The sequence below is a fragment of the Xiphophorus couchianus genome, chromosome 3 (genome assembly GCF_001444195.1).
Source record: "Xiphophorus couchianus chromosome 3, X_couchianus-1.0, whole genome shotgun sequence".
In the NCBI taxonomy this organism is placed as follows: domain Eukaryota; kingdom Metazoa; phylum Chordata; class Actinopteri; order Cyprinodontiformes; family Poeciliidae; genus Xiphophorus; species Xiphophorus couchianus.
In genome coordinates, this window is record NC_040230.1 from 22,643,371 (window position 1) to 22,660,334 (window position 16,964).

Consider the following 16,964-nt stretch of genomic DNA (forward strand, 5'->3'; position numbering starts at 1 on the left):
TGTGAAAAATACAAACCTTCAGTTTTATTTAGCTGCAGGGTTGCAAAAGCTTCCAAAAATAAAAGAAAGGGTGTCATTTGAAAGTATGCTTGACTGTGTGACAAGACTCTAATGTAAGTCTGCCCGTTTGTTTTAGAGTAACTGTCATGTTGCAAAGTAAACTTTCCACACCAGCTGACTCTGTGATTAGCTTCATCCTCTCCCAATCAAATCTGACCGACTTCACTGCCTCAGTGGCATGACGCTGCCTCCACCGTGGGTTCTTGTGTGGATGGTGTGTTCAGAGAAATATGTTGGAAGAGAGACTCACGGTGCCTGTGGGGCCCAGAGAGAGATGGTTCATCTGCTGGGTGAGAGGAGCCATGACACTGGATGGGTGAAGAGACAAGCTGGGCTCTATGGCCGTTGCTGGGGTGATCACAGCACCCTGGTGAAGATGAACAGAGCAAGCACATTCAGGGCTTTTCTCAATATTGTGGATTTTAGTTGCGAAACAATGACAAAAAAAATACAGTGGAGTCAAATTGTACGTACTTCAATTATCCATGTCTATAGGCTTAATTTCACAGTACAAAAACAACAATATATAAATATAGGGATGAAAAGACACAGACATTACAAGAGGATTGTAACGTTAAATGATTTTAAATTTAACGACTGTAACATAAAAGTGAAATCTCTGCTTAGTGTAGAGAGGAATCTAAAAATGATTCTTGCTGAAATTTTATTCTTGATGATATTGGTACAAGAGAATGATATCAATCATATCTGTCATTTCAGAATATGCATCAGTGATTTAACCCAACATCAAGACTAAACAAGGTTCAAGGTCTTATCCTCAACATCTTTGTTCTGACCCTTTGAATAAAACATAACTAATTATTCTACTCATTCAACAAAGTTTACTTCTTGTCCTTCCTGACCAAAGGCCAGATTTGTGGTGTGGACAACCAATGGATGAATTTATGATTCTTTGATCAGATGAGACGTGTCCTTAAAGCTGTTGTCTTGCAGTAAGAAGGTCCTGGGTTTGAATTCCAGTCTACGTGGATTGTGCATGTTGTTTCTGCGTACTCTGGCTTTCCCTCACAGTACAAAAACAAGACATGGTTAAATGGTTATTCTACATTGTCCTTAGGTTTTTAGTGTGTGTGAATAGTTGTCTGTCCTGTGTGTCTCTGTGGTGTCCTGTTATGGACTGGTGAACTGTCCTGGGTGTACCGTGCTTTTCACCCACTGACCATTGAGATAGTCAGCAGGTCCTCCTTGCAATCTCCTTGCAAGCATGTATAGAAAATGGGTGGATGACTTGAAGCTAATTCTAAGTATTTTATTCATATTTCCAACACTGAAAAACAAAAGCAGTGGCTGTCTAAACAACTAAAACACACAAATTGAGGTCCTAGAACTGACAGGGTTGGAGCAAATTAACTATGCTAGACAGAGGGGCAACTTCACCTTCTCTCTTGTGTTTAAGGGTGGCCCCCGCCCTTCGTTACAGTTTCTCTTTTGCTTCACAATTCATTGTTTTGCAGACAATAGCACCATCTGTTTAGCTCCAGGGTTACTACTCAGTCACTCTGCACTTTATAAGTGAGCCAGATCAGATTCCCAAAAAGAAACAAATATGAAATATTCTGTAAAACAGAAACAGACACTCTCGAACAAAGAGATAATGGTTAGCATGCACCTAAACTGCCTGGAGTCGCTTCAAGAAAACTTCCTCCCTGTTCATGAGAAGCCCAGCAAAGGCCACAGATTTTTTTTTGTCCCGTGTTACTATTATCTGTATCAATAGCCTTTGAAATTTTCTTTTTTAAAACTCATGTGCCTTACATCAGTGTTCTGCATTCAGATAGAGCAATTCAGGCCAATACAAAAGAGTGCAAAAGGGCTACATGGTGGAATGATGGGCAACAGCATGAAATATAATGAAGTCTGAAAATCAATTAAAGTTATTCTGTGTGGAATTTACAAGTTCTCTTATCTACATGAGGTTTTTTTTTATCTCCTACTTTCAAAAAACACGGCTGTTTTCGTCTTTCTTCGTTCAGCTCGTTCTTTACTGAGTGTGTGAAAGCCAAACTTTGACTGCTGGGATAAGAGCTGGTTGTAATTGTCTAAATACAGCCAGGAAAAGATGTTCGGACTCCCAGGTCGTGTTAAACTTGATGACTACAAATGTTTCGAATTTGTACACGGAAATAAAACAAGTCAGCTGGCTCGCTCGGCAGGCTTGACAGCACCTGCTTGCTGAAAGGAGGAGAGAGGCTTTTACAGTAAATCTCCTGAATGTGAAGGGCTTTGATGCCGTCTAACACCTTGATGCTCTAAGCTGTGTTTCTCCAGTACGGTGCGGCTACAGCCTGTGCTGCTCTGCAAAAAGACTTAATACGAGACTTCTTACAGTGTGTGTGCTGGCATGCCTGACAACATAACAGCAGATGTAAACACAACTGTTAAACAACACTCCCCGTGGGAACAGACGCCATCAGCGGATATGTGCCGGCGTTGTTCCGGGGAGTCGAGCTGTCAGCGCCTCCATGGTTGCATGTTGAGGCAGGGTTGAAGAAGTTTGGCATTTTAGGCCCAAGCCATTTGACACAAACGAGCTGCTCTATAGAGGCTTAAAAGCACTGCTAAACAAAAAGATGCACCTAAAACTGGAGACACAAGCTGGTTCGACTGTTTTCAACCTATATACAGTCTGTCAGGTGAAAAACAGCTTACCCTCATGAACATTACATATAAAGATTACCAGAGCTGTGAACAGTGGTGCTTAGTACGTCGATGTAGCTGCTGTATTTACAAGGCAATCTGTTTGAGGACTACAGCCGTATAGTTATAGGTACCCAGAATCACAATCTAATCACCATGTCTCTATGGGACACAAAGGAATGCTAACAGATGCATCAACAGATTTCCTGGAAGAAAGAAGAAGAATAAAAGTTAAAAAAAAAAAAGAAAGCGTTTCCTCTGTCAGTCAGATTTACTAAACACAATCCAGGCTAACAACTGTGGTTTTTATCCACCTCAATAAACTGATTGCTGTCATAATGACTTTTTCTTCCTCTGCATTCAGTCTCACAGCAGGTTCCCACAGAGGGAGAGGGAGCCGTACAAAGAAGAAGGAGAGCCATAATGAGTAACTGCCCGCTTTGATTTATAGCTGTACACGAGTTAAACGGACTATCTCTGCATGTGTCTCAACGTGGACACAAAGCACTGGCTGGAATGTGATGAGTCTAATTATACATTGTAGAGCATGTGTACATGTTAAAGCTTTCATGCGTCAGGCATTGCTGCTGGGGTAATAAATGGACAAGCGAGGCCGACAGACATGATTCTTCTCCCTAAGGACAACAGACAGGGAAGTAAATCCCCTTTCACCTTGGATCGGCTTCACTCGTTTCTGTTCCTTTCTCATGTTTTCTTCTTTTTCTTTGTCTGCATTCATTTAAAGAACTTATGCTGACAAGTTGAAGGCTTACCTATTTCAAATGTTTTAAGCCCTGTGTGCTGCAGGCACTATAAAGCTTCTTCAAAGACATGGTATTTGGAATAGTAGCATCCCAGGATGGAGAAAAAAAAAAAAGCTGCTGCTGTTTTGTCAGGCCCCTTTTCTGTGTAAGCATGTTCCCTCCTTAGCTAGTGTGCTTTTATGTCCAGGTGGTTTCATTGTTCCTAAAACGTTCTTTTTTACATTGAAAACACACCCTTGATGTCTCTGTTTATACACACAGAAGCAATGATAATCTGCAGAACAGAAACTGCTTGGAGGTAGTTTCCACATGCACCTGCAGGCATGGTGGACACAAGCAGGATGACAGTATTAAAAAAAAAGTTTAAGAAGTTTTGTACAGGCACAGCCAAATGCATTGGCCCTTCTGGTAGATATGGAAAAAAAAATGTTATAGCACTGAAAAATCCAGCCTTTAATCCGGTGATCTCCAACTCCAGTCCTCAATGGCCAGTGGCCTAAAACCTTTGGATGTTTCTCTGCTTCAGCACACCTGGCTCCAAAAGCTCATCAGCTTGACTGCATGCTGGAGAGAGAGTTTCGCTATTTAAATTCAGGTGTGTAGGACAAGGAACATCAATGGCCCTTGAGGACTGCAGCTTGAGACCACTGTTGTAATCTGAGAACAATAATTCAATGCAGGAAAAAAATCCATGTTAACTAATAGTTGTTTTGGACAAAACTGAAGGCCATCACTGCTTCACCTGTTGAAATTTATACATTCCCTTTTTCTAATAGTACAGCAGTTAGTCTTCTCTCATGAATGGTACAATGTCAGACTCTTTACTGAGCCATGTTTAGTTTACTGTTTGGAGTCCGCCAGTTAGCATGTGCTGGCACTTGAGAAAGTTTGTGATGGCATGCTAAAAAGGCCCAGAGGTATGCAACAGTGAAGAGAAGGTGCTTTTGTACATATTCTCATCTAACCAAAGCACACAGTTCTACTTAAAATCCATGGAATATTTAGCAACTCTGTATATATATACAGTACAGACCAAAAGTTTGGACACACCTTCTAATTCAATGGGTTTTCTTTATTTTCATGACTATTTATAAGGCAAGAAATCCCACTTATTAACCTGACAGGGCACACCTATGAAGTGAAAACCATTTCAGGCGACTACCTCTTGAAGCTCATCAAGAAAATGCAGAGTGTGTGCAAAGCAGTAATCACAGCAAAAGGTTGCTACTTTGAAGAAACTAGATTATAAGGGGTATTTTTAGTTGTTTTACACTTTTTTGTTTAGTGCATATTTCCACATGTGTTATTCATAGTTTTGATGCCTTCAGTGTGAATCTACAATGTCAATAGTCATAAAAATAAAGGAAACTCATTGAATTAAAAGGTGTGTCCAAACTTTTGGTCTGTACTGTATATATATGCAATTTTGGTATTTAGATATTGTACAAGGGTTGTTGTGTATAACAGAACCCTGGTGATCCCGAGATGCCAATGCATGTAGCAATTCCCCTAAGGTAAGCTCTGGAGATTTTATGGTCCTCATCCAGCCCAATATCCTTGTCTAAAAGTCATGGATTACTAATTACAAGTTCTAAAAAAGAATCACTTACATGTCAAATAAAAATGCTCCAGTTACATTTATTTTAGAGGGTCTACTAGAGGTACCAATAATTGCGCAACTTTTGAATTTATTGATTTATTTCTTAGTGTTCCATTTTTTTCACTCTATATAATATTATGTTAGAGGAATAAGAAATTGAAATAAGACTTTTTACACATACTTACTAGGTGTGCCAGTAATCATGCTCTTGCAATGTGGAAGAGTTTCTTTCTGGGTTCTTTTAAAATCTCGACATCCTGTGTCATATTCTTGACATACGCTCATTACTCAGTAATGACGGAATATAAACTCTGGGCATTAAAGTTCCCATGCATCCAAATGACTAATTTTGGTATTTTAACTTAGTGAAATCTGAAATTCTAATTCCTCAGATGTCTAATTTCAGGCCTCTCAAATAAGCAGCATTTTTTTTTCACTCTATGGACGTTTAAGGCAATGCATTAATTTCCTGTATGAAGATTTGTAAGTAATTATGCAGAAGGACATCTTCTTACCTTAAGATGAATAAGTTGTAAAGACAGGCAGTTAAAGTAATCCGAGCATTCATCCAGTACTTGGAAACACAGCCTTTAAAGAGCTGCTTGAAGTGTGTTTTGGTGTGTTTAATGTTTGTGCTTCTCACTTAATCTCAGAAAGAATGAACATAAAGCCCCCGAATCCTGGATGTGAGCAGGTTTGTGTGTGTGTATGCGTGTGTGTACTTTTCTTCTCAAGCTGTCAAAAAAGAGGATACAACTCTGTTTACTTCTCGTTAATCCTAACCTGTTCATGCGTCATTAATTTAGTCAGTCGCTAGGTTTTTGCCCAAGTCCATTTCAGCACATTTGGCAGATTTGTGCAATGAGAGTGCAAGAACTCCGAGTATGTAATGGACTGAGAATGAGAAGCCTGCATAAATGTGTCAGCCTAAATGTGTCAAGTGGCGTGCATCATTTATCAAAGTTAGCAGTTATTAACCGTGGCGCAGCAGAGAAAAACCCTGTGCTACCATTCAAACTGCTGTGTCTTTCCCCGTTTCTCTCTCTCCATTGCAGCTTTAAATTGTCGAGCTCTGGATCCAGGAAATACAATGACTAGCCTTCCCCCATGTATTCGCGTTGGGATTTTGCGTATGCACAGACGGGGTTTGGGAGCAAAAAGCACACAGCCCAGACATGCTTCTGCAGAAGTTTTCCTTTCTTTGTTCTGATTTATCCCTTGTAATCCCTTCCTTCTCTCTCTCCCTTTTCCTCACACTGTCAAAGCTCCGCTTTCGCTATTTATTTTCTATTTCAACAAGCCCTCAGCCTTTCCTCCCTGTTATCTCTGTCTTACTTCTTCCAAGTCTTAAGCTGTCATATCAAGCAGTCTGCCAAATTATTAGATGGGACATTTATTTGAAAGTGCAAAATGGATCAAAAAATGAAGAGATTTAACTGACTGTCAAAAGTGACCAAATGTCTCTGAGAGGGATGCAGCACTCTGGAAGCTGCTAAGATATTGAGGAGGTGATCACAGAACCATAAAATTTTATATTGTAAATAGTCCGCAAGAAACATGTTGTGAAAAAAAGGCGCTAGCGTAGGATTTGAGAAGAATCAAATCCTTCCAGGAAGCTTCCAGGAAACCATCAGCGTCGAGTTCTGTCATATTCCATTCCTGAAACCTACCTGGAGTATCTACAAGAACAAGATGTTCGGAGCTCAGAGACAAGGCCAAGGTAAGGAACAAGATCTAATTGTAGATCTTGAGTTTATAATCTGAATCAATCACCATCACTAAATATGCATTAACAAATCTTCGACCTAAATAGTTTATGTGGCAGAAATGTTGCATACTCAGCAGAAACAAAACAGTGACAGAATGAAACACATGATATCCAGATTCAGGAGGGCGCAGTAGAGTTAGGGGAAGTTCCAGGTTTTACACTTGTGTGGTTTTGAGAAATTTCAAAGTGACTGACAATTTAAGTCAAAAGAAAAAAAAAAATCCTTTTCTCACATTTTTGTAGATTAAATCTGTCCTGACACTGCAATGCAACAGGGCATGCTTAAAACTGCAGGATTTTAAAAAATAACAATAATAGTAACATTTACCAAAACCTGACTGAATGTTTTAATTCCTTAAAGTCCTGACTCCCACTTTCTGGTTTCCGAAGCCTCCAACATGAATCTATTTAATCTATCTATTCGGCCAATGATTTTGTAATCCACTGGCCCTGATGCTCTGAACAGCAATCGGCTTGCGAGATCAGTACAAGCAGGACAACACTGTTCCTTCTTCTAATTAAATACTGTACTCTGCCTCATGAATCAACAAGGGCACAGGTTTTATATTTTTACCTCAGGAGAGAAAATATAATGCAGGACGGGCTTTGGCTCAGACTTTGTGTTGGGCTAAGTGAGAAGCCTTTTGGACTCAATCGGATATAATTGATTACAGTCCCTGAATAGCCAAAAGGAAAAATAAATAAATATATATATATATATATATATATATATATATATATATCAAGATTGTGTAAATGATTAGCATCAGAATGAAAGAGGAACTGGTAGTTCTCCCACAGAGTTTATTGACTGTACACCCACTCTCAGAGTCAAAATATGAGTGTTTGTGAGAATCTATACCATGTGTGGGTGTGTTTTTCCAACAGCTTAGCTTTGCTTTGTTTTGTTTTTCTGGCAAAGTAGTATCTGTCCCATTTTTTTATTCAAAAATGTCCATAGATACAAAATGTTCAGCATTAGTGCAATTCTGTATTTGCAGTTCTATTTCAATCCAGCAGGGAGCAATGTTTTATCATTGATTTTACAGATAGCTCTGCTGAGCTTTCCAAGCTGATGTTCTAAGGAGGCGGCTCAGACACTGAATCAGCAGAACAAGAGTGAAATGTAAAGGTGTGTGTCAATAAATCTAAACACCAGCAATAAGTATTATTACTGTAGCAATTCAATTCAATGTGTGAAACATAGGGTATCAGCAAACATAAAGAAAACAAATTCAGCTTCTCAGAAAATTGTAATATTACATACAACCAATTAAACAGAATTAAAAGAGAAACATCATCTGCTAGGAAGTATGTCCATGCACTGTGCAGTATATACATTTATTCTTGGCCTGAGTTCCTTTTGCATGAATTACTACGTTAATGCGACCAGACAGCCTGCAGCACTGCTGAAGAGGTCAGGAAACCCAAGTTGCTTTAACAGTGGCTTTTGGCTCTCCTGTATTGTTGGGTCTGATGTTGCTCATCTTATTCTTGACAATACCCAATAGATACTTTATAAGGTTTACATCAGACCAGTTTGCTGGAAAATCGACCCCAATGATGCCATGGTTGTTGCTACTTTTGGCAGGACAGGTGCCAGGTCATACTAGAAATAAACTGTGCATCTCCATAAAGTTTCTCAGCAGAGCAAAACATGAAACGGGTCAACATTTTCCTGGTAGACTGCTGTGCCCTCACGCAAGTTGAGGCTCAGTTTGCCTCTTCTTTCTGTAACAAGACGTTGGCACATTAATGTACTGCCATTACAGGAACAGTTCAGACCTTCTTCACGTTGTTCTCTCTAGTTCAAAGGTGGATTAAAACAGGGACAGCTGTGCTCTAGCTCACATCGGTGGTGGCTCTTGAAGTGCTGACTCCAGACGCAGTGCACACCTTGTAGAATGCCCCCAAAGTCATGAATGGGTTTTGCACCTTGCAGGTTATCCCAGCTGCATCCTTTATTCTACCACTCATTTTTCCTCTTATTCAAGTTTACATATGTTTGTGAACAGTTGGTTTTCATAGCAATGACCATTTGTCACTTGTTTGCTGGACAACAGTCAAATTGGCACTCTTCCCCATAACTGTGGAAGCCATAGAAAAAATATCTCTATTAAGAATTGTTTTTTTAACCCTCTTGCAATGCTAAGAGGGGTTGCAGTTTACCCCGCATGAGGATTTTGCCCCTGTGTGGTCCCAGAGGGGTAAAGTGCATGCGCTTTTATGAGGTTTATGAGGTTTATTTTCCATTATTTCGGGAATTGACACTTTCCCATTGTCCAACTGTGACATATGCCGCACTACTAAGTATCACGCTAAGAATGTGGACGGGTTAAATGAAAAATAAAATCACTCGAAATGCTGACATTTTTTGACATATTTGAATTGAATCACAGAAATAAACTTTTAATATTCTAGTTTATTAAGATTCATCTTTCTGCCTTAATACGAGTTAGCTGACATGTAGTAAAGTTATTGAAATCTTACTAGCATCCCTTGGTTTATTCCTCCACAATAATTTACTTCAATTAGTTTTATTTTAATTTCTGAATTTTTGGAGATGGTCTATGAGTGAAATCTATTTTTTGAAAGAGTATGTGAAAGTGTTATTAGAATTAACTTTAAAAGAGAAATGTGGCTATATTTTAAATCCTGGCAGTAATATAAAGGCCCGATAATGAGACATGCTTACGGAGTGAAGGACAGACATAAAACGAATCAGTGCAAGGGACTAATGAATGCAGAAAATGACTCCACCGAGACATTATAACACATGATGAAAAATCAAAAGAAAAAGTAGGCTTTGAAGACTTACTGTAGGTTGCATAACATACTGTTGATGTGGCATCCATGATGTACTCTGGACCTACATAGAGTCAAGAAAAGGGAAAAGCCGAGAGTAGAGAAAGCCAGAATAGACACCAGTTATATCAGATAAAGGACAGAAAAAAGAGAAAAGATGGGGAGTAGGGCAAGAGAGGACATGAAAAAAATTAAAGTGATTAATTAGGAGGGAGGTGGCGATGAGAGGCAAGATAAAGCAAAAAGTCGACCAAGAGACAAGACAAAAGAGAAGAGTTTGGTAAAAATGTTTTGTATCCATGACAGGAAAGCAGAAAGAAAAACAACCGGCATTCAAAATGAAAGGAAGAGAGTCAAAATGAGACAACAAAAGAATAAAAGAAGATTTAATCATCAGTCCCTGTGGCAGAACATGACGGCGGAAGCTGAGGGTTTGCTGTACTTTAAGTTAAGCTGTAATTATGACAAGTTACAAAGACCACAGAGAGCAAAACTATCCACCAGTTACTGCTTCACAGTGTGGGTTACATCATCAAAGCTCTCTTGGTCACATATCGCTACTTTCATCTTGTTCTGTTTTCTGCAGTCCCTGAAGGCTACTATGCCACATGTAAGATACTGTACAGTTCACAGATTGCAATATAATGCATGTTGGTTTATCTGCGGTATGTGTAAGTGTGTGTCTGTGAGGAGATAAGGCTGCGTAACGTAGGCAGGTTTCCTCCTGTGTTTTCTGCAGGAAGCGGGATGTGACTTTGAATTTAGCTCTGCTGAACATGTGCCTTTGCATTTGTGTTTTTCATTTGTTTTCCTACAGCTGTGTGGTAGGCGAGGTGTCTGTGTTGAAATCTGTGTTTGACAAGCTGTCGATCAAGAGCCTGCTCAGGTTTTTAAAGAACCACAGCTTAGATTATCAGGCGGCTTTGATATAACTTGGATGGGATGGGGAAGTAGAACAGAACTTTAGGATCAGAGCTATATGGACAGGGTAAAACGAAAAATGTCACTGGATGCCTCAAAAGGCCTTATTCCCTGTAAGCATAAGGACTATACCTCAGATAATGTGGGGAGTTATGTTTGCGTGTGCATGCGTACATTAACACCACACACATGGTTCGTTATTTTTAGCTTGCAACATGTTCTCATATGGATTCTGGATAGGAGTAGACAAAGTTCACCCGTACATTCTGTAGATTGTCTTGTTTTTTATATTATTTCACACCATTATATATATTTTGGCAGAAATACCCATATATGATATATATTAAGCCATTCACATCGTCAACATCAAAATCACACGATAAGCCAGGTGTTGGCAGAACACCCTCCCTACCTAAAAAAATATTAGCTTTCCATTTTTATTTGAAAAGATAAAATGGAAAAGTATCTTTGCTCCGTGAACTTTGACATATTTTCTCACATATATTTGTATATTTTTAATTGGGATTTTCTGTAATAGACAAACACAACATATTACATAATAATGAAATGTAAGAAAAGATGCATGATTTAGAAAATGTTTTACAAACAAAAGTCTTGCACACATACAAAGTCTCAGGCAAATATACCATGGACATTCAACTACAGGACGGGCAACCCACCTGATATGTGGAGACAGGAGAGGCAGCAATGAAGGGTGTGATTGATGTCTGTGCAATCATCCGATTGGTGGAAAGGCTATAGGGTGAAGAGTAGAATCTATGAAGCATACAAGACAAACAGTCATTTTCATCATCTACAGTACAGCATCAAACAAACTCAATGTGGAGTAAACCTAAATCAGAAGTATTCCAAACAATGAATGCAAAAATAATTTTAAAAAATGAGTTAAAAGGCTTTTCTGCACAACTGGCTCTTGATTTACAAACCGTGTGTAGCTTCGTACAAAGGTGAAAATGAGCGCCTCTTTGTTTTGAACTGCCAGGCGGATGTTAGCTCAGCACTGACAAAACGAATCAGACATCATCAAAGATGTCCTGGAAACAATAAATATTGCAGCTTCATTCTGAGTCAAACCATCAAAGCCATCTGAGAATGAAACTTGACACTGCATTTGAGTGCACATCATTCTACAAAGGAGTCTGTTCTATTGCCATGCATGATAATGAATTACCCCCTTAATGTGTGAGTGGGTGAGATATTTCAATATTGCCCTTTATGCCTCCACCTACACAAATGGTAGATGAGCTGTATATGTAGCATCAGCTTTTTATGCTCTGTTTACTCTTCGACCTATACCTCTATCTGCCCTTCTGAATCTGTTCTATTTCTTTTTGCCTGTTTTTTTATTTCACCCCCATAACCCTGCAGCAGTACAATGCTGTGGCTCACAGTGCTTTATTTATCATTGTGTACCTAGAGAGGACATGTTTCATCCGCCAGGCCATGTTGCTGTGCCCGATCGATCCTAAAGTGTCTGTTGGCTGAATAATGGTGTATGGAAGGGAAGGCAAAAGAGATCCAGAGACAAAAGGAGAAACTCTCCTCTACCTGTCTCTGACACAGTCACTTGTGATTTCATAGAAATGGTTTGCTTGATAAAAATGTGAACTTCATTTACAGAAGGGACTCGATTAAAAACAAATGTTTTTTTATCGTCATCATTTCCACGGTTGCCTTGGGTGTGTTTTGACAGTTAAATAACACTTGTGTTTTTTTCCACATTTCTTAAAATTGTATAACATTACAAAGGGAATGTGTAAAATAATAATAATAATAATAAAATAAAGTAAAAAATATATAAAAAATGAGCTCCTCTCCCTCCTTCCTGTGGTCCTACTAGCATCAGGAGAAATGCAGGGCTCCCGGTCAGAAACAACCAATCAGAGCCAGGAGGAGAGTCTTAGCACAGTCAATCAGGCTCATGTATGTGCTGTAGTTGTGCTAATAGTAAAGAAACAACTTAGCATTACAGAAAAAAACCAATTAACTGCCGTCATCAGTGGACATACATAATAGCCAAAGTATTCACAGCCGGTTGTGGTGAACCAGCTGTAGTGGAGCTGAGATCAAGAGGCAGGATGTGAGCAGCACATACACAAGCTTTATTTGCCGGTGCTAAGACCTTCCTCCTGGCCCTGTTTATTTTTTACGGACTTCTGCCAATTTCTTTTTCTTTTTTCAAAGGTCAAATCAAGTCCACATCACATTTCAAGCCTTTGAGGAGAATGTCCAAATCTCAAGTCTTAACCCTCACTCCAAGAGGAGTCACAAGTGTTTCATGACTCAAACAACCATTTTCTAAATACATGCAGGGCATCTCATTTGACTGCATTGCTGTAGCTTAGGAATTCAAAACCTCAACTTTTGGATAAGTTCAAACTTAGTAAATGAAAAAAAAGAAAGGAATTAATCGTTATTAAAATCTACACCGCATCACAGATGTCACAAAGGCACAATCAGAAAGCTCACCACAAAGATCACATTGATCCCTTTTAATGTACGAAACATAAGAAAAGTAACCCAGAAATGAGACTCTGACAATGCTAATCAACTCCTGTCAGTAAACTAGAAAAATCTCTACGCTCGTATTGTTGGGCAAAGATTCAAAGGATAAGACATCATGCTTAAAAACACATGAAAGTAGTCTAAGGGCACAGGCATGGATTGCTTCCAGCAGCACTGTGTCAATAACGTTTATTGATTTTCCAATAGAAGACCAAGATAGGAGTCAGTCAACTGATCTCAACAAGGCTGAGGTGCTTTTCACTTGCACAACTCCAAAGTACTGATAAACAACAAAAGAAAACAGCTGCATTGAAAGTCTGGCAAATAGTCATATTAAATTAAAACAGTAGTTCTGTGTGCTCAGGACTTCAGAAAGCCACAGTCTGCAAATGATTCCCACTGAAAAACTAAAGTTGACTTAGATTAACTTTCCCATTTGTATGTCAGTCATTGAAATGGTTCTTCACCTGAAGGAGGTATATCTGCTGAAACCTTCTTTTAAAGTTGGAGGCCTCCAAAAGCTAATCTTCAATTTTATATTTAGTTGAAAAGTTTTTGAGTAAACTTGAGAACGTAAAGTACATCAATTATCGCAGCAATTATGTCGGTTGCCAAACACTTCCAGACTTAAAGATTTTGAGTCTAAATTGAAAATGTCTGACTAAATGTAGATTGAACCAAACTGGAATTGAAACTGAAACATGTTTGAAGAAGTATTGATGACGCGAAAACAAGGTCCTTTACTGAAAAAAGTACTGGCATGAATTAATCTTTTAGATTACAATTAATATATGACTTGTTTCACAGATACTGTATTACTGTCATTGATGAATACAAATAGGGACAGCAGCAGGGTTATTCAATATAGCTCTGTGATTGTATTTATTGTATTTTTCATTAGACTGATGGGTATTGAGAGTAGGAAGTTGTGGGCAGAGGACAAATCCAAGGTTATTGATAGAAGCTATTAGCTCTGAGCAGCAAACTGTCAATGGCGACTCCAGCACAGCCATTTAAACAACGCACTTAACATGTAATGGTGAGCAGAACAGCAATACCACAGTGTATGTAATCTCTGGTGCAATCTAAATGCAAAGTCAGGAGTTTTCCATGACAAGTGATAGATTTTGTGATTTACTTATGATACCAGTAACCTTAAGCAAATAAAATAGTGAGAGTTTGCAAAGTCCTGGAGAGATTCGGGGTTTAGATGACAGGGGAGTCTGCGCATTCATTCATTAATTCATTGTTTTCCACTTTGCAGAGGTCAAGGGGGGTCACAAGAACTGCAGGCAAACTCTGGGATTTCTCTCCTCAACAACACCCCCCAGCTCATTCTGGGGGATTCTAAGGTTTTCCCTAGCCAGTGGGTTCTCAGTTAATCCCCAGGATTTTCACCCAGTGGGAAATGAAACCAAAACCTCCAATTAGAGGCAAAAATGACACAATTTCCAGTAATACAAATCTGGTTTTCAGTTTCAACAATCAACTGCTCCTGAGTTCAGAGTGGCTGGGGAAACTGTAATTGATTCATACTCTTCCTCTCTCTCCTTGGGCTGACTTTAATTTTGCCTTTGCCTTCCTCGTGACCCTGTTCATCCCTCCATTTTTATTCAAACCCCTTCCCTCCCTTCTTTTTGCCTCTCTAATTAGCTACATTAGCATTTCACAGTCGTTTAGCGCTTTGCCGGAAGAGGCTTGGATGACCTCGGAAGAGAGGTCGGCAAGGACTTAAACAGCCTGAAGTCCACAGATGCTTGTGCATGAGCATGGTTTTATGTATGCATGGACCAAAACTAAAGTAATTATTTGAAAACTAAAAGCACAAAGGGGTAGAAGACAGTGATAAGTCAAAAACGTTGTTGATAAGCCCAAAATGTCAAAAATAATTCTTTCAACCCTAGATCATAAGGCTGAGTGAGCAAAACAAAAAAAAAAAAAAAGGACGGATATTTAAGATGAGGTGAAAATGCAAACCACAGCAAAATGCAGATCTAGCTGTGATAGTTGGAAACGTATGAATGAAAATAAAAAAGGATGGCTGACTGAGCTGACAGGAGAAGAAAGGGAACATAGAGCTGGGAGCAAGCATCTCCTCCTGGGAACGCATCACCAGAAGCATTCCTAGCAGACATGACCAATCTCCAATTTCCCTCTGAAACTCTACACACGCCACTCTCTGCATTCAACCCGGGAGTGCTGAAGATAGCCAAGCTGACGAAAGTCTTACAGCAGGACTGCAACACCGCCCAACAACCCCATCTGCAATCAGAACCAACATGTCTGACAGCTGGTATGCATAGGTGCATAAATAAATGCTCCATCTGCAAGAGCCAGATTGACGGAGCAAATGTGTGCCTCGCCAACCTGTGCATTTGGATGCAACATGGACCCATGTCTTCAAGTGCTTTTGCTCATCAGGTTTAAATGTTCGTGGCCTTTTTGTTCATCTGTGAAGCCGTCTAGTGTGACTGATACCGATGGCTATTCTCAACAACAAAATCTTGCAGAAAATTGCCCTCAAAAGTAAAATAAAAATGTTTAATGTACTTTAGCAAGAAAAAAAGGGAACCTACCCATTCTGCATTGTTGTGGGGTCATATGTTAATGCCATGCCACTCTGTTGAAAGAAGAAAAGAAAAAAACATGCAGGTTTAAGAAAACATACTAGTGTATACTTTCCATTAGGTGGAGAGGAGAAGCAAAGAAATATTACACTATGTTGATAAAAACTCTTATTGTAAAAAAAGAAAAAAAAACATTGTTTGCTCTCAGGGCGTTTATGTACAACTGATGGTTGACCTTCGTGTAAGAACAGATACCTGTTCCAAAAAGCCTACTTTATATAACAAAAAGCTCCTCTATGCAGCTTTTTGACAAACAGATTTGACAGAGAAGAGAGGAAACAATATTTAGAGAACTAAGGGAACTACACTGTCTTGCAAAAGTACTTATACTCCTACATTTTTTTGTGTTCTCTGCTCAATTAGTCAATTATTTGCAGAACCATTTGCTCCAAAAATGGCTGCAACCTTTTCGGAGTAATTCAGCTTTTCACATGATTGCAGATGTTTCTTTGCAAAAATGCTGAAGTTCTGTTAGACCCAAATGGACAAAGTCTAAGCATTAATCTGTGTCATACTTTTCACAGATTAAGATCTGGACATTGAGTTTGGATTCATGATTATGATTGGCTGTACATTCAGTGTAGTTTTCTAACTCTTATGTAAACCTTACTCCAGTCCTTTGTAGCCTCTAAAATTCACCCTGAATTTACTTCAGTCAATCTTCTCATCAACTCTGACCAGTTTTTCTGCCCCTGCTAACAAAACCAATTCTCTCAGTATAATGCTGCCACTAACATGTTGGCGCTATACGATCAGAGCACCTTCTTCAATATGTTTGGCTTTTGATAAACATGATGTTTGGCCTCTTGTCTGCTTCTTTGATTAGTCTCTTTACTAATTTGACTCTAATTATTCAATGGTAATTGCTCTGTTCTATAAAAATCTCAGTAAATGTAATTGACGTATTGTGGTTGTAGTGTGACAAAATGTGATGAAGTTCAAGGGGAACGAGCACTTTCGCCTGATACTGTAGAAGTTAACATGTACTGAGAACATTGGCATTAACAATAAAAATTAACTTTCAAAAATGTCAGAAAATACTTTCAAAAATGCCTTTTTTTTTTTTACATCTTTAAGGTATAAAAACCTTCAGCATCACACTGGAAACAATTTCAATCAGCCATCTTTATGTGAACAATTAAAAATGCAACAGGTTTTATCTTTTTCTATTGCTACATTAATCATTCTAACAAACAGGGTAAAGGTTCATCATCATGACTGAATTCTAATTGTGT

The 16,964-nt window shown here is 38.9% G+C and overlaps 1 protein-coding gene across 3 annotated transcripts in view; it reads right to left on the minus strand.

Moving 5' to 3' along the window:
- Positions 1-16,964, minus strand: part of LOC114141800 (RNA-binding motif, single-stranded-interacting protein 3) — a 132,913-nt gene that overhangs the window by 6,411 nt on the left and 109,538 nt on the right. For 2 of the 3 annotated variants that reach the window (XM_028012626.1, XM_028012627.1), the window contains exons 8-11: positions 15,679-15,722; positions 11,257-11,353; positions 9,669-9,719; positions 311-427 (exon numbers count right to left, since the gene is read on the minus strand). In XM_028012626.1, coding sequence (XP_027868427.1) covers positions 311-427; positions 9,669-9,719; positions 11,257-11,353; positions 15,679-15,722 — 309 coding nt within the window. The remainder of the gene's footprint in view (positions 1-310; positions 428-9,668; positions 9,720-11,256; positions 11,354-15,678; positions 15,723-16,964) is intronic. The other variant, XM_028012628.1, reaches the window with a different exon arrangement.